The 21,252-nt window shown below is 44.0% G+C and overlaps 3 protein-coding genes across 5 annotated transcripts; 2 read left to right on the top strand and 1 right to left on the bottom strand.

Moving 5' to 3' along the window:
- Nucleotides 1-1,865: 1,865 nt before the first annotated feature.
- TINF2 (TERF1 interacting nuclear factor 2) lies at nucleotides 1,866-6,671 on the top strand. Of its 3 annotated transcripts, none has more exons than XM_039254727.1 (9): nucleotides 1,866-2,352; nucleotides 2,497-2,601; nucleotides 2,718-2,819; nucleotides 2,900-3,007; nucleotides 3,095-3,191; nucleotides 3,357-3,819; nucleotides 3,909-3,976; nucleotides 4,082-4,173; nucleotides 6,503-6,671. In XM_039254727.1, the coding sequence occupies exons 1-9, from the start codon at nucleotides 2,161-2,163 to the stop codon at nucleotides 6,587-6,589; spliced, it is 1,314 nt and encodes a 437-aa protein (XP_039110658.1). In that variant the 5' UTR covers nucleotides 1,866-2,160; the 3' UTR covers nucleotides 6,590-6,671. The 3 variants fall into 3 exon arrangements, with proteins under 3 accessions (XP_039110658.1, XP_039110659.1, XP_039110657.1); XM_039254728.1 differs by lacking the exon at nucleotides 6,503-6,671 and adding an exon at nucleotides 5,046-5,130; XM_039254726.1 differs by lacking the exon at nucleotides 6,503-6,671 and adding an exon at nucleotides 4,304-4,589.
- On the bottom strand, nucleotides 4,981-11,734 carry GMPR2 (guanosine monophosphate reductase 2). Its single transcript, XM_039254729.1, has 10 exons — nucleotides 11,475-11,734; nucleotides 10,964-11,084; nucleotides 10,702-10,821; nucleotides 8,306-8,389; nucleotides 7,761-7,934; nucleotides 6,945-7,026; nucleotides 6,767-6,873; nucleotides 6,536-6,578; nucleotides 5,787-5,946; nucleotides 4,981-5,597 (listed from the first exon to the last, which is right to left on the bottom strand). The coding sequence occupies exons 2-10, from the start codon at nucleotides 11,048-11,050 to the stop codon at nucleotides 5,408-5,410; spliced, it is 1,047 nt and encodes a 348-aa protein (XP_039110660.1). The 5' UTR covers nucleotides 11,051-11,084; nucleotides 11,475-11,734; the 3' UTR covers nucleotides 4,981-5,407.
- Nucleotides 11,735-11,892: 158 nt separating this feature from the next.
- On the top strand, nucleotides 11,893-21,231 carry NEDD8 (NEDD8 ubiquitin like modifier). Its single transcript, XM_039254733.1, has 4 exons — nucleotides 11,893-12,075; nucleotides 20,040-20,087; nucleotides 20,255-20,337; nucleotides 20,882-21,231. The coding sequence occupies exons 1-4, from the start codon at nucleotides 12,058-12,060 to the stop codon at nucleotides 20,976-20,978; spliced, it is 246 nt and encodes an 81-aa protein (XP_039110664.1). The 5' UTR covers nucleotides 11,893-12,057; the 3' UTR covers nucleotides 20,979-21,231.
- The last annotated feature ends 21 nt before the right edge of the window (nucleotides 21,232-21,252 follow it).

Here is a 21,252-nt window from a genome sequence, read left to right as displayed (position 1 = left end):
GACGGACATGTAAATATTCAGAATACAATGCGTATGTAGAACTTACTATGAGCCAGGCACTATTTCAAGTGCTTTATATTTACTAATTTATTTAATCCTTACAATGACCTTCCAAGATAGGTTCTGCATGACAAGGGTGGTGATAAAAAGATGTATTGAGGACCCCAAGAAGAGAACTCTGATGGACTTCATGGAGGTGGAGGAACCACAAAAGATGAGAACAACTCAAGTCCAAGAGGCATGGAGGACAGAGGAATCCTCCAGTACGTGCCAGGCACAGAAATGTAAGACGACACACTATACTTGGAAAATGAAAAGTTTGATGAAGTCTGGCATAAAGGTGCATAAGTGCAAAGTGGCAAGGAGTATGGATGAAGAGAAGTTTGGCTAGATCATTAAAACTGCTTTTGCCATATTTTGGAATTGGGCTTTCTTTTGAAAGTAAGAGAGAACTTTCAATTAGGAATGATATGCTCAGTTTTGCATTTCACAAGATTCATGATGAAAGCAACGTGGAAAAGAAATTAGAAAGGAGTTGGGATGAAGATGGGAGGTTGGTGAGAGACAGGAAAACTTGAAATAGGAAAGAGGCAGTGAAAATGAAAATGGGGCTGGGTTGGAAGTTTCCATAAGAAGTAGAACTGATTAGACTTGATGATGGATTACATTTGGAGAGGAGGGAGGACTGAGTTAAGGGCTATGGGCTTGGTTTCTAACCCACAGGTGAGGAGAGGTGCCCTGCACAGAAATATAGAGCCCAGGAGGAAGAGCAGAATTTAAAAGGGAAGATAACTTTCAGTGTTCTATCCAGAAGTCGCTGTGAATCACCTCAGCAGAATGACCTTAGGTGACTCAAGGAGGGATCCTGCAGGCACTACCTCTAAGAAGGGAGATGGTTCAAGCAAGGGTAGTTCCACTAAATCCCTGCAATGTAGTCAGGGAAGGTAATTCATTCAGCTAACTTTTTTTTTTTTTTTTCAAAGAAAAAATTCTAATGCTTATTTAATTTTTGAGACTGAGTGTGTGAGTGAGGGGAAGGACACGGGGGCGGACAGAAGATCCCAAGCAGGCTCTGTGCTGTCAGAGTCTGCTAACAGACTCCAATATGGGGCTGGAACTCACAGACCATGAGATTATGACCTGAGCCAAAGTCAGTTGCTTAACCAACTGAGCCACCCAGCCGCATCTCTTTCAACGATCATTTAAAGAATATACCCTTGTGTGCCAGGTTCTTGTACTTGGTGATGAAAATAATGGAGAGGCACCAGTTAAAATGGCAAGGAGATGGACAAGTTAATCACATTGAGGGGCTGGGCTGACTGGAGTAAGCCAATAACGGAAATCCGAAAAAGGAAATTAATTTTTCACTTATTTGAAAATTACAGGATACAAAAAAAAAAGATATCAAACACAGAAAAGCACAATTACCGACGTCTGACCATCCAGAGGAAACCAAGTTAATTAACAACCTGATGTATCTTTTCAAACTTTATTTTTTAAAGACAGGCGCCCTCTCCTGTTTTGTAAATGGAACAATCGAAATCTTGCCTCCCGCCACAAGGGAAGGCTTTGCAGGCTTTGCTTTGAGGCCAGGATTTAAGGAATCGTAATTCAGTAGCGAAGAAGACGGTGAAGGGCAAGTCATGATCATCGTTCCGGGACAACAAAGCCAAACCTTAGAGAAGGACATGACTTTGTAGGCGCCGCGAAGAAGCAAGGGCCCGAAGGGCCTCGATGAGCAGTCGCACCGCGCGGAGGTAACGGAAGGGGCGCCCTATCTGTTGGGGCGTGGCCTCGTGACGCAACGTCGGGTCTCCCTGCCTGACGGGCCATTGGTTCTCCATTACCGCCCTTTTCCGGGGCAGGGAGACCGGCCGCAGAGCCGGAAGCGAAGTAGCCGTCGTCTCCAGGGGGCGGCGGTGTGGAAAACAGCGAACCTGGTGCCATTGTAGCTGGCCAGCTTCTCCATTCAGGCTCCGTCCCGAGTTGAAGACCTCCAGGATTCTGGTGGCCTATGGAAGGGATCAGACCGTGAAGTACCAGGCAGAGATCCAAATAGCCCAGCCACTGAGAGGCACCGGAAGCTTCGCCTCTAGAGTGAAGGCTCGCCTTGGAGGAAGGAACCCAGAGGGCCTGCCCCCGGGGCGGAGCCCGCCGACCATGGCCACGCCCCCAGGGGCCGGTCCCGCAGCTCTGCGCTTCGCTGCCGCGGCCACCTGGCGAGTGATGCGGGGACGCTGCGTGGAGCATTTCCCCCGAGTATTAGAGTTTCTGCGATCACTGCGCGCTGCTGCCCCTGGCTTGGTTCGCTACCGCCACCATGAACGCCTCTGTATGGGTCTGAAGGCCAAGGTATTGGAGCCATTAGCAGCTGGAAGACGGGAAAGGGGCGGGATGCGATGGGACCGGCCAAGGGCCGACTGCTTGGGGTTGGGACTGGTTGGAAAAGGGCAGCTTGCCCCGAAGTGGAGATTCTGAGTCTAGTTCGCTTCACAGGTAGTGGTGGAGCTGATCCTGCAGGGCCAGCCGTGGGCCCAAGTTCTGAACGCCCTACATCATCACTTCCCAGAGTCTGGACCTGTAGTGCGGGACCCGAAAGCTGTGAGTAATCCCTGGAACAAGTCCTATCCCCAGTTAACACTGGGTGCCACAAAATTGCTTCCCCTGGCCACTGGATCCTGGGGACTAAATTTTCTGCTTTTCCTTACCCTCAACAGACAAAGCAGGATCTGAGGAAGATCTCGGAGGCACAGAAAACCTTTTGCCAACAGGTGAAGCAACTAGCAGAGACCCCTGTGGACTTGGCTTCCAAGCTGCAGGTGAGACTGGCTGGTTTGGAAGCTATTATGTGGCTAACTTGCCCTAGTCCTCTTCTGACCTGCTTCTCTCCTCACTCCAGGAACTTGAACAAGAGTATGGAGAACCCTTTTTGGTTGCCATGGAAAAGCTGTTTTTTGAATACTTGTGTCAGCTGGAAAAGGCACTGCCCGCACCGCAGGCACAGCAGGTTTTGTTGGGGGCAAAGTAAGGGCGGAGTGTGGGATGGTCATTATCAAGGACTGTGGTCTTCATGCCTCTCATGCTCTGCCCACAGCTTCAGGATGTGCTGAGCTGGATGCAGCCTGGAGTTTCTATCACTTCTTCTTTTGCCTTGAGCCAATATGGTGTGGACATGGGGTGGCCACTTCCAGGTACTAGGACCATCTGGGAGAATTAGGAACTTGGGGTGGACTGTTTGGCCTGAGACCTTCTGAGATGGGCTACTGGAAGTGTTACATGGGCCTGAGGCATAAAAAACCAGACGGAGTTGTGTTACTATCGCTTCTCTTTGTAAGGAGCTTCATTTTCTTTTTCAGAGCGCTTGGTTACCGATTCAGAGAGCATGACAGAGCCCGTGGAGCAGGGCCCTCCTCAGCAACCAAAGCTAGCACTTCATGATGCATTGCCAAAAGCTAGGCCTAGCTCATACCCTTCTCGGGGACCAGCCTCAAGGAAGCACCCAGAACCTTTGGCTGGCCACCACTTCAACCTGGCCCCTCTAGGCCGGCGAAGAATCCAGTCCCAATGGGCATCCACTAAGGCAGGCCACAAGGAGCGCCCTACAGTCATGCTGTTCCCCTTTAGAAGCCTGGGTTCACCAAGCCAGATCGTATCAGAGCCCGAGAGCAGGGAAGAACATGAAACGCACATGGCAGATCCAGCAGGTGCTGTGGGCACGAGAGCAGCTTCCACTGCAAAGTCTAAGAGTCCATCCCAGAGCCTGGGGGGAAGGGCTCTGAAGGAGACCCCAGTTGACTTATTTGCTTCAGAGCAAGAAGAGTGAGTGGAACAGTTTCTTCTCCTTGCAAGCAGCCCATTCTATGCCTGTTTTCCCTTTACCTTATCTTCTTTGCTTGCCCCTACTTCAGGAATTGCTTGGTTTGCCCCATGGACCCCCTGAGACTGTCATTATCACCTCCTAAAGCTAGGAAGCCAGGTAAGTATCCTGGGTCAGGACTGGGTCAGCCCGCCTCCTCTCCTGGGGACTCTTGAGGGCCTGTTCACCTAGAAGGGTGCTTTGACTGTGGTTTCCTTCCTGCAGTGTGTCCTCCATCTCTGTGCAGCTCTGTCATTACCATAGGGGACTTGGTTCTGGACTCTGATGAAGAAGAAAATGGCCAGAGGGAAGGAAGGGTGAGTAGGAAGGAACAGAAAGCTGGGGAAGGGGATGAACAGAACAAGACAGAGAAACCCACATGCTCCAGAATAGGAGGGCTCGGGGAATGAAGCTGATGATAGGATTTCCCTGCTCCCTTCTCTGCAGGAGTCTCTGGAAAACTATCAGAAGACAAAGTTTGGCACCTTGATCCCTACCTTCTATGAATACCTCCCTACTTCTGGCCTCAGTGCTGTGTCTGTCCCTTCCATGACCATATAGACAGGTCTAGACACTTATGATAGGACTGGAATTCCCTCTGTACTCCGCCTATCTCCCTTAGCCCTACATACAGTTTAGTGGAAATAAAGTGGAAGGCCAGGCTTGGGTTACCTGACTGCCTTGCTAAAATTACTTTGTAATACTTGTTAATTAAAATTTGGATTCATTAAAACACTGTCTTGGTGTGAGGGAGGGGAATTAAGGCTTCCATAAAGTCAGTATAGGTCGTCATTCCTTAGAACTGGCTTCTCCAGGGCTGGAGGAATCCCTTTGCTTTTCTACTTTCCCTGGAAAATGTTGTGCAGATGTGCCAAAAATGGTCGATAGCCTGGAAGAGAAATTTCCCTTTGCTGTTCTAAAAATATCTATGTGCTCTGATACCAGAATGTGCTTTGTAAATACTCATGCTGCCAGGTTACCTGGGGGTGGTGGCACTGAAATGGAGATATTTCATGGGAAAATACTCCCTGTCCTTGACTCTACTGGGTCAGTGCCAACTCCACTTCCACTTGCCCCGGAGCAGCACCCAGATGCCAGCCTTGTGCAGAAAGATCCAGAATCTCTTTAAAGTCACTGGGATATCTTTATTGAGATACTTAAAATATATCAACATTTCTGAGCTTTTTAGGTGTTCGAAGATACTATATAATGAAGCTCACTAACAAAACATGATTTCAGGAGACTAACTCGTCCAGACCAAGGCCACATTAAACACTTAGGTAGGAACCATTATCTTTTCCTTTCAATAATCTTCCAGATGCTGGGTCCCCAGGTTTGCATTTGAGGATCTTACTTCATTCCCTCCGCTTGCCTTCCTTGCTTCCTCTCCAGTGAATACCCTGGGCATTTTGTGTGTACAGAGTACAGAATTATTGCAGAAGCCCTCAGGAGTGAGGCGGCAGGAAATAACCGAGTGATAAACAGCCACAGTAGCTGACATGCGTGAGGAGCCCATCGGGAGGCCCTGGGCTAGGGTGCTTGTGCTCAGGTCTAGCTGTCATCACTGAAGATTGGATTCACCTGCTGGGTGACTCGGATGAAGGTGGTTCTCCGGCTCAACTCCTTCAGTTTAGCTGCTCCCACATAGGTACATGTGGAACGGATGCCTCCAAGGATGTCTCGGATGGTATGGTCCACGTCCCCTTTAAAGGGCACCTCCACCATCTTGCCCTCTGAGGCCCTTAGAGGAGGAAAAACTTTGTAGCCTTTTCTTTTTGGATTTCTTAAGCCCAGCAGCTCTTCCCCAGCCTCTAGTATTTAGCGCCAGTTCACCACTTTTCCTCCCAATAACTGTCCCACGCATCTCCCAGCAGCCAGGAGCTCTGTCACCACCCTGCTTAGTCACACTTTCCAGGAACCCTCCACACACCTGTATTCAGCCACGCCCCCAGCATACTTCTTCATGGCCATTTCAGAACTCATCCCATAGAAGAGCTTGTACTTCTTGCCGTCTTTCTCGATGAGCTCACCACCTGACTCACTGTGTCCAGCCAGCATGCCACCCAGCATCACAAAGTCAGCTCCTGCCCCTGTCAGCACCAACAAGGGGCAAAGAGAATTGCATCTGGCCCAGGTGCCCACATGCCCGCCCTCAGAAGCAACTCATGCGAAATTCTCAGTCCTGACAATGATTCTAACATCTTCCTGGTTTTGTTTCCCTAGCTGACCCACAACCCACACAGGCCTGCTCTGCACTGGCCTTTACTCTTCAGTGAGCCTGATTTTCCCAAGAATTTAAAAAGAGCCTCTGTAAATCCCTTGCCTGGCTTTTTTTTTTTTGCTGCTTTTACCATCTTCTGGTCATTTCTTTTTACTGTGTGCAGTTAAACAAGACTCACTCCAAGTGTCCCAAGGTCCCAAGGGCAAAGGTCTATAACTTTAGTCCCAACAGTCTGAGGGATGCTACAGATGGACCTGGCCTACTGGGTGGTCTGTATCAGTCTCAGGGCTTCCCTGCTGGCTTGCCCCAGGTGACACCACAGGCTTCAGGGTCACTAGTTCATATTGTCAAAGAATCTGAATGGCTCTCTCAGCCTTTTCAAGCCTGATCCTTGACCCTCAGAGGTGACTTATCGTCTTCTACAGGACCCTCCGTCCACACTCTCCCAGCACGCTTACCGAAAGCCTTGGCCACATCCCCAGGACAGCTGCAGCCTCCATCCTGCAAAGTGAAGAATGCTATGAAGAGATAACGTGGTTTTCTAGGAGCACCAGGAGCGATGTCCCCTGGCCCACCTCAAAGGTGACAGGAACCCAGGAGTCCTGATCCACTGCTACCACAGCTTCCACACCCAGCAGAACACTCAAGATCTCTGGCAGCCTCATTCCCTCCCCTGCCCCTGGCCTTACTGAAATGATGTGGCCTTTGAGGCCATGAGCAGCATCTGCACACTCCATCACCGCACTGAGCTGTGGATACCCCACTCCAGTTTTCTTCCGAGTGGTGCACACGGAACCTGAGAAGAACATGAGAACAGTGAAGTGCCCACCAGAGGGGCAGCCAGTGGCCCACCGTGAACTAGCTTACCTGGTCCTATTCCCACTTTGATGATGTCAGCCCCAGAGAGGATCAGCTCTTCTACCATCTCTCCTGTTACCACATTCCCTGCCTGAGACAGAGCAATCAAAACAGAGCACTCTCGGGGTTGGAAACGAGAGAGGAGGCTGCGTGCCTCACGCTGAGAATACAGTGTGCCTGGACCATGACCAACATTACTACAGAGAAGGTACCTAGGTTCCCTCTACTGGGAAAGAGCTCTGCTTCCCAAGCTGAGGTAAGGGGGTGAGTGGCCAGTGTCAACTGTCGCATGAGGGTAAAGTTGGGGTACAACTGGACCAAGGCCAAAGCTGATCCATAGTAGATTTATCTCCCCGTCTCTGCCAAGAGACGCAAACATATCCTGCTCTTAAGCTGTTACATCATAAAACCTCTGGCTTCAGGGAAAGGGGAAAACGTGGTAATGAAAGCTGAATACCCATTTGCACAGCTCTATTTATTTTTGAAGGACAGTACAGAGACTCCTTGATGATATGGAGAAAATGAGGCCTTGTCATCACTCCCCAAAGCTTGTAAAAAAAAAAAAATAAAACTTATTTCATGCGACTCCTTTAATATGATTCTAGTACATGTCCATTTCAATGGACACCATGGGTGGGTACAAGGCATGTGAAAAGGGACAGAGATCACTGCGCTAACCAAGCTAAACATTTTAAGTGTGGGACCGTGCATTAGCACCCAGCGCCAAGATTAAGTAACCTAGGAAAATCAAAATGCAGTAGAGGAGAAATGAACTGATGTAACAAAATGGAGTGTCAGGAAAGACTGGGAGGAAGAGGAACATACCATGATGGTGTGTTTGGGGAAACGCTTCCGCACGTCCTTTACAAACTCAACAAAGTGCTCAGAGTAGCCATTTGCCACGTCCAGGCATATATATTTCACTTGCGGAATAGCTTCCAGTATCTGTTCCAGTTGCTCAAAATCAGAAGAGCCCATGCCTGAGCTGGCAGCCAAATGCTGTGAAAGAAACAGAGCCATTGAGAGGCATGAGACAGTCTGTGGCAGATCACAAATGACCCAGTGAGGAACCAACAGGGCTGGGAAGGTAAGGGTTAGTCCTCGGGAAGCCAAAAAGATTCGTAGAGGGGCGCCTGGGTGGCTTAGTCGGTTAAACGTCCAACTCTTGAGTTTGGCTCGGGTCAGGATCTCACAGTTCGTGAGACTGAGCCCCACACTGGGCCCTGCACTGACAGCATGGCCTGCTTGAAATTCTGTTTGTGCCCCTCCCCCACTCGTGTGCATGTATGTGCTCTCTCAAATAAATAAATTAAAAGAAAAATTCCTGGAAAACTGGGATAAAGAAGGAACCAGGAAAAGACTGGTGTTACCTCAAGACAGTCAGGATTCTGGCTAGCAAATTCTTTCCACTGCTCGAGGCTGTAGTGTTTATGGACAGCTGTGAAGAGGGAGAACTGGGGAGAAGAAAGAGTCATCAAAAAGGACAGAACTTAACTATAACATCTCTTTTTCTAGAAATAGGCCTTTACAGTATTCTCTGAGAAAGAAACTGACTGAACTTTGAAAAGCAACTTGAAGAAGCCACTGATTGAGTTGGGATTTTAGTTTAACTCTTATTCTCCCTATAAATACCAGTAGGGCTTTTTGCCATAAGCTAGTGCTTGTCTGACTGACCCTCTGGCCCAAGTACTAAGTCATCTGGACTGGATTTCACATGTCAGAAGATACAGGGGCTTTGGACTTAGGTGACAGAGACAAGCTGTTGCTGCAGTGGAACAAGGAGCAGACAAGGAAATAACCAGTATCTGCCTGCACGGACTCAGTCCCTCCACCTATGGTAACCTAGTACTGAACTAATCTATTTTTTGGAATCTTCTGGTCCAATAATTCAGTGAGTCTAAATGCTCATAAAAGGTCAGACCTTAAAGTGCTACCCCATTCTTTCTCCATCTCCACTGGAGTAAAGGACAAATTTTCTGGAGACACAGACCAATCTCAAAAGTCCATTTCATTCCATCTATTTCAGTCAACCAAGTTGTTTTTTTTTTTTTTTTTTTTAATGTTTTATTTATTTCTAGGAGAGAGAGAGAGACAGTTTGAGCAGGGGAGGGTCAGAGAGAGAGGGAGTCACAGACTGAAACAGGCTCCAGGCTCTGAGCTGGCAGTCAGCACAGAGCCCGACGCGGGGCTCGAACCCACGAACCGCGAGATCATGACCTGAGCGAAAGTCGGACGCTTAACCGACTAAGCCACCCAGGCGCCCCTTCAGTCAACCAAGTTTAAGGATACAATTAACTTTTCAGACTTGGATTCCCTGGGTCAACAAATTGCCAACAATATCCCAATGCTTTGAGAAAGGCATTCAGAAACTGCTGTGAATACTGGTACTTGTGCTTTCAAAATCCAGACATGCAAACAGACAAGAGAGCAGTTAACAGAGACCCAAATCTTGCAACTGACAAGAAATCCAAGGAAGTCATGTATCAGCCAGCAGTAAGGACATGCTATTGCTATACTTAACTCATCAGCACTACCCCGCTAAACGTGGTATTGAATTCTGCTTTCTCAGAAACACTCTGCTATCAACATGCTGATCCACAAAGAAAAATCACTCTAGAAGGTCAGTAGACCTTGGAGATATATAGGTATAGTGTGACACAATGAGCACATCCAATTATGCACCGAGCTGTAGATCTAGAAAAAAGATGCTGATATCCAACCTTATGATTACTGTGAAACTTGGCTCTATCTCTAAAATCTGATTTCTTTAGCATTCATCAGCAGTACTGAAAAGCCAGTCCCCACAAGGTCCATGCAGTATAGCATGTCTGTTAATGCTGAAGTCAGAGTCACCATTCCTCAACTCTACTGGGCAGAGCAGGCTGACAATGGACAAAAAGAAGATTCCTATGCAGTTAGTGAATGGCAACAGCAATAAAGTGCTAAGTATAACTGTCAACTTCAGAGAAGTGACAACAGACATTCCACAAAGACTTACAGCAGTCAAAAATAGAGAAAGGGAGATGAAGTCCTTAAGGCTAACAAGAGCCACAAGCAGCAGCAGAATCCATCAACCAGGGCTACATAGCTTAACCAGAAGAATGCATATGTTCCTTGAGTGCCTGGAAGAACTATCTACCTTCTCAGCTACAAGTATAGAGGCAGGTAATATTACTGACGGGAGCAGCATCTTTTATTTTCAAAGTGAACAATAACCTGTGTATAAGAAAAACATTAAAAAAAAAACACATTCCATTTTGAGCACAGGGACTCCCAGGAACCTAGGACTTGAGGAAGATTAAAAAAATAAAAATAGGATAGCAGATATGAAAGAAAAACTTAGTAAGCTACTTCTCTAGGATCTAGCTAGGAATTTTTGAATGCTCAAACTCTATTTAGTTTCTGGACTAAAATAGTGGACAGTGTCCTGAACAATGGTGTAACTGGAAGGGTGAATGTGATTTGGAGGGGGTGACCTGGGTGGTGAGAGAAGTTGGCAGGGTGTATATAAATTGCTGGTCAGAACAAAAGTGAAAGTTATGTATCAGAAAAATGGGGGAAAACTTAGCTTTGAATCTTACTAATTCAGGTGTGACTTTGAACTTACCATATAAAGAACATTGGTATTGGAGAAAATGGATAAAAAAGTAAATTAGAACATCCTATTACCTGCAAGACAGTTGACTTGGGGTGGGGATGGGGATGCAAATACCTCTGCAGTCAGCCCATCCAACTGGAGGAGGAACCTGCATTAGGGAAGTCCTACCTTACAGAGAACCTTGGCTATCTCAAAGGTGCCCACGGTATCCATATTAGCAGCAATGATGGGGATCCCAGTGTACATTTGCTTTGAGTTCCGAAATGAAAAGGATCTTGTGAGATCCACCTGCAGACATGAACAGGATACTGAGCATTTCATTCATCAGGTAAGTGAGTACTGCAGGAGGACTGAGAACTAGAACTCTTTTTCAGTCCTGGCCCACCAGAAACTTGGGGTCAAGAAAGTGCAACTAGGAAAGTAGTCTCACCTCACTTCGAGACTTAAGGGTACTGCGTTTGGGCCTCAACAAGACATCCTTGAAGTCCAGTTTGACGTCGTTGTCGATGTGAGGCATGGCAGGGACCTCGGGATAGCGACAAATCTGAGAGCTGGAAGGTAGGAAAAGTCAGAAGGGGGGAGCTGAACCAATCTCCCCATAGGCCTTAATGCCTTGTTAAAGCTAACTGCATAACTCGTCTCTCTCCTTACTTTAACTGCAGAAGGCCAGGGCACTGGCTGAGGCATAGTCCCTGAAGACTCTCGCCTTATCTGCCTCATGGTGGCAATTACCCGCGGTATCTCCATCCCAGGTCCCATTTGTAGGGGAGAAGAATTGGGATGGAGTCTTGAAAGACCCTAAAAATGTGTATCCCCTCTCCCCACTACTCTTCCTTCTCCCCCCGCCCCTTGCAAAGAACAATTTGGGGTAAGAGGCTGATTTGGGGGTAAGAAGGAATGGGGGGGTTCCCACAACTAGTTTCCGGAATAGGGGTACTCACTTCCTGTCGCCGTGGTCCAGGTGGCAGTTGACCAAAGTCGCCCTTGCTTAGCAACTAGGCTCGTGAAGCCCCGCTGAGCCTCGTGGGCCACGCCAACAGGTTCCGCTAATTGCCAGCGAAAAGGATTCACTGAGGAATTCAGCTTCGGCGGCGGCCGTGCGAGGTCTTCTGGGTAACAGAGTTCACACACCGAGGTTGCCGTTGGATCCTAGGGGCGGAAGACTACGACTCCCAGGATGGGACGCGCGGAGCTGTCCCCTTGCATGATGGGAGTAGTTCGTTCTGCCGCCCGCTTTCCAAGCCCTGGCTAGCTAGGGACTCTAAGTATCGCGGAGGTGTCATTTCTGCTGTAACGAAATCTCCGCCTTCTTTCTGTTTACGACGCCACCAAAACGAAGAGCAGAAGCATTCCTGAGCCTTTAGGGAATCCGGTGAAAGGAAGGAGGGAGGGTGAGAAGGGTGGAGCCAGGCAGTGACCCGGAAGGAGAAGTGACTCCCACAGGCGATTGCTGGGGAGCGGCAGCGGCGACCGCAGCTGTAGAAGCGGCAAATTATCTGTGTGCAGCTCCAAACTGGGAAGAAGATGCTAATTAAAGTGAAGGTGGGAGCACCTCCAGCCTTGCCAAGACGCTGTGGTACTGGGCTGGCCGCCGTGCCTTACGGGGGAAGCGGGGAAGGAAAACCACGCCTTTTCCAAGCTTGGAGGGTGCTGACAGCCTCAGGGCTCCGCGCGCGGGGTGATGGGAAGTGGGGGGCCCCAAGAGGGGTTTGAGAGCTGGGGACTGGCCCCGCCAGATCACCCCGGGGTCTTTGTCTTTCTTGCTTTCTCGGCCAGGACTGTGCGGTGTCTCAGAAGGAGGCCGCCTTTGTCCGGGGTATCGCTGTATTCGAACCCGCGCGGTCATAGAGAAGGCCTAGTAGCAACTTGGCTCCCCTTCTCGGATTCTTGGAATAAGCTGTAATCTCCATTCTGCACTACTCAGTTTACCTGCTTCTCCCAGCCTCTAGCATAGCTGGCTGCAAGCACAGCGCAAAAACGTTAGCTTGGGGAGCCGGGGGCCTCCCAGGAGCTAGACTGTAAGCCTTTGCTGGTTGTCGCCAATGTGACAGCCGGCCTTCAGGAACCAAAGCTGGGAGTGTGTTCACTCAGCACCTGCCTTTCTGAGCCGGGCCTCCTGGACCAGCCTCACTTCTTTGACTGAGGCAGGTTAGTTATCATTACTCTAGTTCTTGGTACTAGTGGTGTTTACTTCATCGCTCTCTCTCCTGTGTTTTTTACACCGATTGCCAACCCTCATGGGTCCTATCTGCTATTGCTTCTTTAGTACCTTCGGACAGAGAGACAAACTAAAAAATGACGCAGTGCAACATTAGTTTGGCCTTTTTCTGCTGAGTAAGTCTATTCTTTCTTCAGCTTTTTAGTGTATTCACCGTGCTTAACAGACATTCTTAACCACTTCAGTCTTTCCAGCCCACTTCTTGGCTGAGGATTGAGGCCAGACAGCTTGTTGAAAATCTTTGGTTTTCAAAACTTGAGTTGTGGCTAAAAGAGTCACTAATTGTAAAATCGATTTAATGGATCGCAAACAACATTTAAAAAATAGAAATATCAGGGTATATTGCCGCGTAAGAGTATGGTTTCACAAAATTTTGGTTTTCATTTTATATGTATGTTAAACACATGTTTGTATTACTAGGACATATGTATTATTGTGGGTCACTGTCAGAGTCTGAGAAACACTAGAATGCTTTTGGATATGAATTCTCGCATCCTCTTAGTCAAAGAGGAGGTTAATTTGTGCGGTGTTTTGTAAACTTAAAAAAAAACTCAACCTACACTAAAAACTTTTACCTCATGTCTCATACAGACAGAAAAAACTTGCCATGTGTGATATGCTCTGATATTTCCAGTTTTGTTTTGAGTTGATTTCATAACCCACTGATGGGTTGAGACCTGCAGTTTAAAAAAATACTGTGTTCTGGCTGGGCTTCTCCATTTAAAAGTGCATAAGAATCACCTGGGGATCTTGTTCTGCGGATGCTAATCTAGTGGGTCTGGGATGAGACCTGAGAATCTGTCTTTCCAACATACTCCCAGGTGATGCTGATGCTGCTTGTCTGGGACCACACTGAGTAGCAGGGCTCTAGATTTTCTCTCTTTGGATCCATTTCTGTTTAGTGTTTCTCCAAAATTGTTAGTCTCCTTTCCTGAAACACTTTTCTTTGTGCCTCCACAAACAGGTTTTTATGTCCTTCATCTTTCTTTTTGTTTTTTTGTTAGCTGCATTTTAAAAAATATGTTAAATGTATAACGAAAGCAATTAGTTGGCTCTTTGTTACTATTCAGATGGTAGGTTTTATTTAGTAGGGTTCCTTTGCGAATTCAACTGTCTTCTCCCCGTAGCTGACTTTTCCATATTCCCTTCTGCAGTCCTTTACAATGAATCCCTCCTGATTTAAATCTCTTAATGCCATATTTCTGTCCTTCTAAAATTAAATCATCATCTTCTGCCTTAGGCCATCTTCCCAATACTCATCTATCTCGTGTATCGATCCCATCAATCTACCAGGTATCTGGAACATAATTCTTTAGAATCGTTGTGTGCTTACAGACCCTAATTTTTCCTTTCTTTCTTTCTTTTTTTAATGTTTTATTTATTTTTGAGAGAGAGAGAAAGCATGAGCAGGGGACAGTCACAGAGGGAGACACAGAATCCGAAGCAGGCTCCAGACTCTGAGCTAGCTGTCCGCACAGAGCCCAACACGGGACTCAAACCCACGAGTCCTGAGATCATGACCTGAGCCAAAGTTGGACGCTTAACCCACTGAGCCACCCAGGTGCCTCTTCCCCACCCCCCGCCCCAATTTTTCCTTTGATAACCTCTTTTTTACTTGATTTTCTTTCCATTCCCATTATCCTTATCCTGGTCTGGGGTCTCATTAATTTATGTCTTGATTTCTCTGTAATACTTCCAACCAGGTTTTCCTACCACATACCCGCTCTAAAGTTTAGAGTCTAAGCCATGACGTGGCATACAAAAAAATCGGCATGTACAGATTTTCATTAAACTTCTTTCTCATTATGGAACTCCCTAACTCCAGATTCTGCATTAGTATCTTCTTTACTATCAAACCCCCAGTTTTGTTATTCGTGTTTTGTTTTTAACATATTTACATTTTTAACTTTAAACCAACAGAATTCTTAAGGATTCAGTTGAATGAGTTTTTAACAACAGTTATACATCCGTGTAACAATAACAATATCTAGAACGTTTTCACCCCTACCCTATGAAATCGCCATAGGTTAGTTTTGGTTGCTTTAGAATTTCATATAAAGGAAGTTAAAGAATGTATAACTTTGTGTCTGGCTTCTTTCACTTAGCATTGTGTCTATCGTCATATAGGTGTAGTTCCTTCTTATTACTGTATAATATTACATTGGATGACTATATCAGTTTGTTTATCCATTCTCCTGTTGATGGACTTCTGGATTGTTTCCAGTTACTGGCTATTATGAATAAGGCTTCCATGAACATTGTTATACAAGTCTTTTTGTAGACTACGTTTTCATTTCCTTTGGGTAATATCTGGCAACGGAATTACTGGGGTCATGTGGTAAATATATGCAAGTTTAAAAGAAGCTGCCAAACAGTTTCCCGAGGGGTTGTACCGTTTTACATTCCCAGTTGCAATGAATAAGCAGTCCAGCTGCTCTGTACCCTAGCTAACTCTTAGTCCTATCAGTAATTTTTATTTTAGCTATTATAGTGGGTGTGAAATGTTAATTTCATTCAGGTTTAAATTGATGTTGGTTACCCATCATAGCACGTTGTCATCATATCTTATGTTTGGATAGTAATATTCAATATGGCATTTCCTTTTATATTGGTTTGTTCTGTTAATTATATGTCTCATTCTTTCTCAGTAGTAAATCTTCACTTGAAAAAGATTGTTTGCAAAGGCTGGATCATTTAATTTCTTTTATATCCCCTCCAGTTCCTAAAGCAAGCAGTATGTTGAGCTTAGATTCATCATTGACTTGTCAAACAGCATTGAATGTATTCCCAGGTCACAGTGACCAGATTTGGAGGAAGGAGTGCAATATGACATTTCAAGAATATCTTTTAAAATTGTTCAGTTACTTGGAGTTTATTTCTTCTTCTTTTTTTTTTTTTGAAACCCAAACAGGTCTTTTATTTGAATAGCATTTCAGTGTTTACAAGCACTTTTTATACATTTCAAGCCACTTCATTTATGACAACCAATAAAGAATAAAATAACAGGGTCCATCACCTATCCTGCCAATTGGTACATTGTATTATTTGATTGAAAAAATGGGATTGATCTTGCAGATCTAAAAGGTTGACAGTTATTTTACGGGACTTTGAATTTTAATTATGGACAATTTCAAACATATACAAGAGGAGAGAGAAGGATATAATGCACCCCATATCCAGCTTCAGGTGCTGTCACCTCATGGGCAATTTTATTTATCTTCAACAACTCTCCTTACCGATGTTTTAAGAAGCAAATCCCAGATAGCATAGCATATGTTATTTGTATATTTCAGTATTTGTATAAGAGGATTTTTTTTTCCTAATGGAACTGTAATTTTCATATCTAAAAATTAACAGTGATTTTTCACTATCATCAAATGTATCCCATTCTCTCTCTTGTTTTACGCTGTTTGAATGTGAGTCCAGCTGAGAGCCATACATTGCAGTTGGTTGATACAGATTTTAAAGCTCTTTAAAAAATCTGTAATTCACACTTTTTCCCCTTTTCGTGTTGAATAAACTAGGTGGTTTGTCCAGTGGAGTCTCCCACAGTTTGGATTTTGGTGATTATATCCCCATATTTCCTCGTATTTCCTGTCAATTGGTATATGAGATCTAGAGGTTTGATTAGTCTTTGTACGTGTACTTGTGAGACTAACTCATAGATGGTATGGTGTGTAATTCTGTCAGCTTGTTTTGTTTTCCATGATGTTAGTCATAGCCTAGATCTATTATTTCATTGGAGGTTACAAAATGAGGATATCTAATTTTATTTTTGCTTCATATATTAGCTGGAATGCTCGAACAGTGGCTGTTAGCCACATGGGTTATTAAACACTGGACATGTGGCTAGTGACACTGACGAATTAAAAGTTTATGAATTATTTATTTTATTTGTATTTAATTTTACTTAAATATAAAGCCTGAGACTTTATTTAGTTATGAGAAAAATTTTTAAGTATGCTTGGAACAATTTAGGTATGTAAATCTACTTTTTCAACTGTAAATTATGAAATTTAAATATAGATCAAGTATTTCGGATGGAAATTTACCGTCTGAATTGAGATGTGCTGTAAATATGAAATGCACACAGGATTTTGAACATTTGGTTAGGAGAAAAGAATGTAAAATACTAACTTTTATATTGATTATACATTGAAGTGATAATATTTTGAATATATTGGGTTTAAGAGTATTAAAATTTCACTTTTCAAATACATGGCTGCTAGTATATTTTAAATTGTATACGTGGTTTGCATTACATTGATCTCTATCGGACAGTGCTGTTTTACAGAATCATTTCCTTAAACTCTCATCTAGAACATTGTTTTAAAAACCATGTATTTCTCATCATAACGTATTCATGGTATAAAAAGAAAAATACAGAAAAGCACAAATAATATAATTAAAAGCATGCATAATCTCATAACTCAAGATAAAAGCATTCACGTATATATCCTCCCAAATTCTTTTTGAAAACCTATAAATACACGTGTGTGTTTTGTGGGTGTGGGTGTGTTTTTAACAAAATTGGAATTATACCATTATTCCACAAAATATTTAACGGCTATGTAATTTTTCCTGTTTATGTCATAATTTATTTATGACATAATTTATTTAACCCACAATTGTTTGATACTTAGATTGCTTGTAATTTTCCAGTGTCAAGACTGTAATGACCATTATCATAGATATATTGTTTATCATAGATATATTGTTTAGCATAGTCATGATTATCTTCCCAGAAGTGTTGCTGCTGGGACACCACTTTGCCAGATTGTTCTCTGGATACAAACATAGGCTTCTACAGTCAGAAACAAAGGGCTAGTCTTAGAGTTTTAAATTTTACAAACCAATAGTTTTTTTAATGTCACTAGATCCAAACATTTTACCCTTGGGGGATTAGTTCTAGGCCTTCTCTAAGGGTATTTTTTACCTTTAAAGTTTTTTATTAAATCAGAATGAATATTTGTTTTTTATTATTCATGTGATGAAGGGGTAATTTTTATTAAAAACTTTATTTTTTTAATTTTTTAATGTTTTATTTATTTCTAGGAGAGAGAGAGAGAGACAGCGTGAGCAGGGGAGGGTCAGAGAGAGAGGGAGACACAGACTCTGAAACAAGCTCCAGGCTCTGAGCTGGCAGTCAGCACAGAGCCCGACGCGGGGCTCGAACCCACGAACCGTGAGACCATGACCTAAGCGAAAGTCGGACGCTTAACCGACTAAGCCACCAAGGCGCCCCTTAAAAACTTTAATAGTGCAGATGAAGGGATAGTTACCCTTGATAAACCCGCCCCTTAGTCCTACTCTCCTTCTCAAAGATAATCACTGTTATAGAAGATATATATGCTATTAATCATTTTTTCTATACATATATGTATGTATATCGCTACATGTGGAAAATTATATGTAATTATATATTCTTTAGATCTTTCCATGTTAGTGTATAAATTGTTGCATAATGTATCATTCTATGGATGTATCATGGTTTAATAGTTTTCTTACTAATAGGCCTTGGGCTTTTCCTAGGGTTTTACTGTAAACATGTTCTGTTCAGTGAACACATGTTTCTCTTTGGATACATTGCTCAAGTTTTTCCTCCAAGTTAGTTTATCTAGAAATAGATTATCTGCTTGAAGAATCTTTGCATTTAAAGTCTTAAGATCAGTAAAGTGAAATAATTTATGGGTGACACAGAATTGCTAACTTTTCATTTTGTCAGGAAAGGGCTTTAAAAAAAGCACCATATATTGTTTCTGTCATTTCATAAAAGGACGTTTTAAAAATGTTTCTTAAGTAATCTCTACCCCCAACATGGGGCTCAAACTCACAATTCCAAGATTAAGAATCACATGCTCCACCAACTGATCCAACCAGGAACCCCTTCATGAAAGAATATTTTAACAGCCAAATATATTTAATTTTATGAAAATCTCACTGTTGTCATTTTTTCCATTTTACCATAAATTTTCACACAGACCAGCTTAAGTTGGGGTAGTAACTTGAGAATCACTGTTGTGGTTTTTCTTTGGCACCCAAACAGGTTAACTCTAAAATAATTATTCTTACATTTTAAAAAATACTTTTAGTACTGAACTGATTCTCATAGTTGAGAAATAAGGTTCTAAGTATTGTTATCATGTTGGTCTATGTGAATACCATGAGTAGAAACCGTATGTTATTTTATCAGCCTATCACAGAAGCATACATTGGGGTTTTAATATCAGACCAGTGAGACTTAGGCAGTACTGAGTACAAAGCTGGAAAACAAACAAACAAAACCTTCGGCTCTGGGGCCAGAGAGTCTGTGTTTGGGTCCACACTCTCCCTTTAACTTCGTGGGTATGCTTTTTAACCTATCCAAACCCATTTTCCTCATCTATAAAATGGTGATAGTGGGGTGCCTGAGTGGCTCCGTTGATTAAGCGTCCGACTTCGGCTCAGGTCATGATCTCACCACTGGTGAGTTCGAACCCTGCGTCAGACTCTGTGCTGACAGCTCAGAGCCTGGAGCCTGCTTCCAATTCTGTCTCCCTCTCTCTCTGCCTCTCTCCCACTCCCACACTCTTTTACTCAAAAATAAATAAACGTTAAAAAATTTTTAAAAAAATGGTGATGGTAATAGTATATATCTCCTAAATACCTGCAATGATTAAATATGTTGGTGCCTTCAGCATAGTTTCTGACTGTTGGACAGTGTCTGTTAAATATTGGCTATGATTGAGCATGTGGTTGTCTCAGTTAGTTAAGCATCTGACTTTCGCTCAGGTTATGATCTCACAGTTCATGAGTTTGAGTCCCGCTTCGGGTGAGCTTCTGTCTCTCTCTCTCTCATTTTTTTTCTCATTAGATTGGATGAAGCACAACTTTGTAAGTGTACAATCAGTGTAATTATTATGTGTATTATCAGCAGCCCTTAGCCTGTGGAAGAAGGAAACAAAGGCATGGTTTCCATAGGACATCTCTTACTGCTATCTCATCCAAGGGAATGCCAGTATTCTCATGGATTCTAATGGGGTGGGAGTGGGAAGCTGGGTAAAATGACCTGTCGGATTAAGAGTGTCAAATGGTTCATCGAATCTTGCCCTCTCAAAGCTGTCTACAGCCTAAAAGTGTTTGATAAATACAGATACGGTCAAAGCCTTCTGATTCTTCAAAGCAGCTTTGCTGACAATGTGCTTCTTTCAGAAGATGTAGATCCCCAGAGACCAAGACAGGGTGTTTTTACCTAGAAAACAAGTTGTATTTTAGTCTGTAGGACTCATGAAACCCTTGCCTGTTGCAGACGCTGACCGGAAAGGAGATTGAGATTGACATTGAACCCACAGACAAGGTAATGTATGGCCAGTACTTTTTCATGCTTGTGTCCCTACATGCACATTTGTTTGGATATGCTGATGAACCTGGTCCTGTCACTCTCATGCTATCTGCATAGCTCTTGTTCTTTCCACTTCCATGGTTCTACCCCTTAGCAGCCCCTGACTACTTGTACCCCTAAAGGTGGAGCGAATCAAGGAGCGAGTGGAAGAGAAAGAGGGAATCCCCCCACAGCAGCAGCGGCTCATCTACAGTGGAAAACAGATGTGAGTTTGACATAGTTGTGAGGTTGAGGGAGCAAATACTGGAGGAGGAGCCTCAGATCCTTTGGTGATTTGATGAATATGAACTCCTTCTCAGAATAAGATTTTTGCAGACATAAAATACATAGGTTTACAAAAGAAACTAATTATATTGAGATACAGTTTTCAAAATACTGAAAACGAATTTGTGAAAAAATATATGGTTTATTAATACTAAGAGCTAATGGTAGGTCTAATTACCATAATGTTGACATATTTTCAAAATACTTGCAAACAGTTATGATATGAAAGCCTCTAATTTCTGTTGTTCACAGGTCACCCATGGTGCTAATACCACTGTGGGTTTTTTGCCTATGTTCAAAATTAAAAATCAAATTTCAGTTAAGGGGTTAGTAAAAATAAAGATGTAAATTTGTTTCTCATCTGAGTTTATAGACCCCCAGAAAGACTCAAGAAGCCCAGCATAAGACTCTTGTTCTATACAGTATTTCTAATGCCTTCCCCCCCGCCCTCCTTTTTTTTTTTTTTTTGCTGCCTTTTCCTGCAGGAATGATGAGAAGACGGCAGCTGATTACAAGATCCTAGGTGGTTCAGTCCTCCACCTGGTGTTGGCTCTGAGAGGAGGAGGTGGCCTTAGGCAGTGATGGACCCTCCCTCCATTTTACCTCCTTACCCTGTCGCTCGTAATGAGGCATCATATATCCTCTCACTCTGTGGGACACCGGAGCCACTGCCCCCTCTCCTGGATGCCCAGTCTTGTTTGGCGGGAGACCGTGAGGACCCTAGGATGCAGTATTCCTGGCCCAAAGGGCCCTTGGTGGCCACTGGGTTTTAGTTTGCAGTACCGTGTGCTCTCTTATGGCTATGTCCCTAGTTGCCAATAAAATATTACCTGACCTCCTGGAATCTTTCTTGTAT

This window comes from Hyaena hyaena, unplaced genomic scaffold (genome assembly GCF_003009895.1).
Source record: "Hyaena hyaena isolate Hyena2069 unplaced genomic scaffold, ASM300989v1 scaffold_497, whole genome shotgun sequence".
Classification (NCBI taxonomy): domain Eukaryota; kingdom Metazoa; phylum Chordata; class Mammalia; order Carnivora; family Hyaenidae; genus Hyaena; species Hyaena hyaena.
The sequence above is the reverse complement of the archived record's forward strand: the minus strand, read 5'-3'. Positions and strand labels throughout refer to the sequence as shown.

Bases quoted from the DNA above. Each gene is read 5' to 3' on its own strand.
- TINF2 (XM_039254726.1), top strand. From the start codon at position 2,161: ATGGCCACGCCCCCAGGGGCCGGTCCCGCAGCTCTGCGCTTCGCTGCC. The intron at 3,192-3,356 runs GTACTAGGACCA...TTTCTTTTTCAG, and splicing joins CATGGGGTGGCCACTTCCAG to AGCGCTTGGTTACCGATTCA. The intron at 3,977-4,081 runs GTAAGTATCCTG...TCCTTCCTGCAG, and splicing joins TCCTAAAGCTAGGAAGCCAG to TGTGTCCTCCATCTCTGTGC.
- GMPR2 (XM_039254729.1), bottom strand. From the start codon at position 11,050: ATGCCTCACATCGACAACGACGTCAAACTGGACTTCAAGGATGTCTTG. The intron at 7,935-8,305 runs GTAACACCAGTC...TTTCTTTCACAG, and splicing joins AGAATCCTGACTGTCTTGAG to CATTTGGCTGCCAGCTCAGG. The intron at 5,598-5,786 runs GTGTGTGGAGGG...TCCTCCTCTAAG, and splicing joins GGGGGCGTGGCTGAATACAG to GGCCTCAGAGGGCAAGATGG.
- NEDD8 (XM_039254733.1), top strand. The intron at 20,088-20,254 runs GTAATGTATGGC...GTACCCCTAAAG, and splicing joins ACATTGAACCCACAGACAAG to GTGGAGCGAATCAAGGAGCG. The intron at 20,338-20,881 runs GTGAGTTTGACA...CTTTTCCTGCAG, and splicing joins ATCTACAGTGGAAAACAGAT to GAATGATGAGAAGACGGCAG.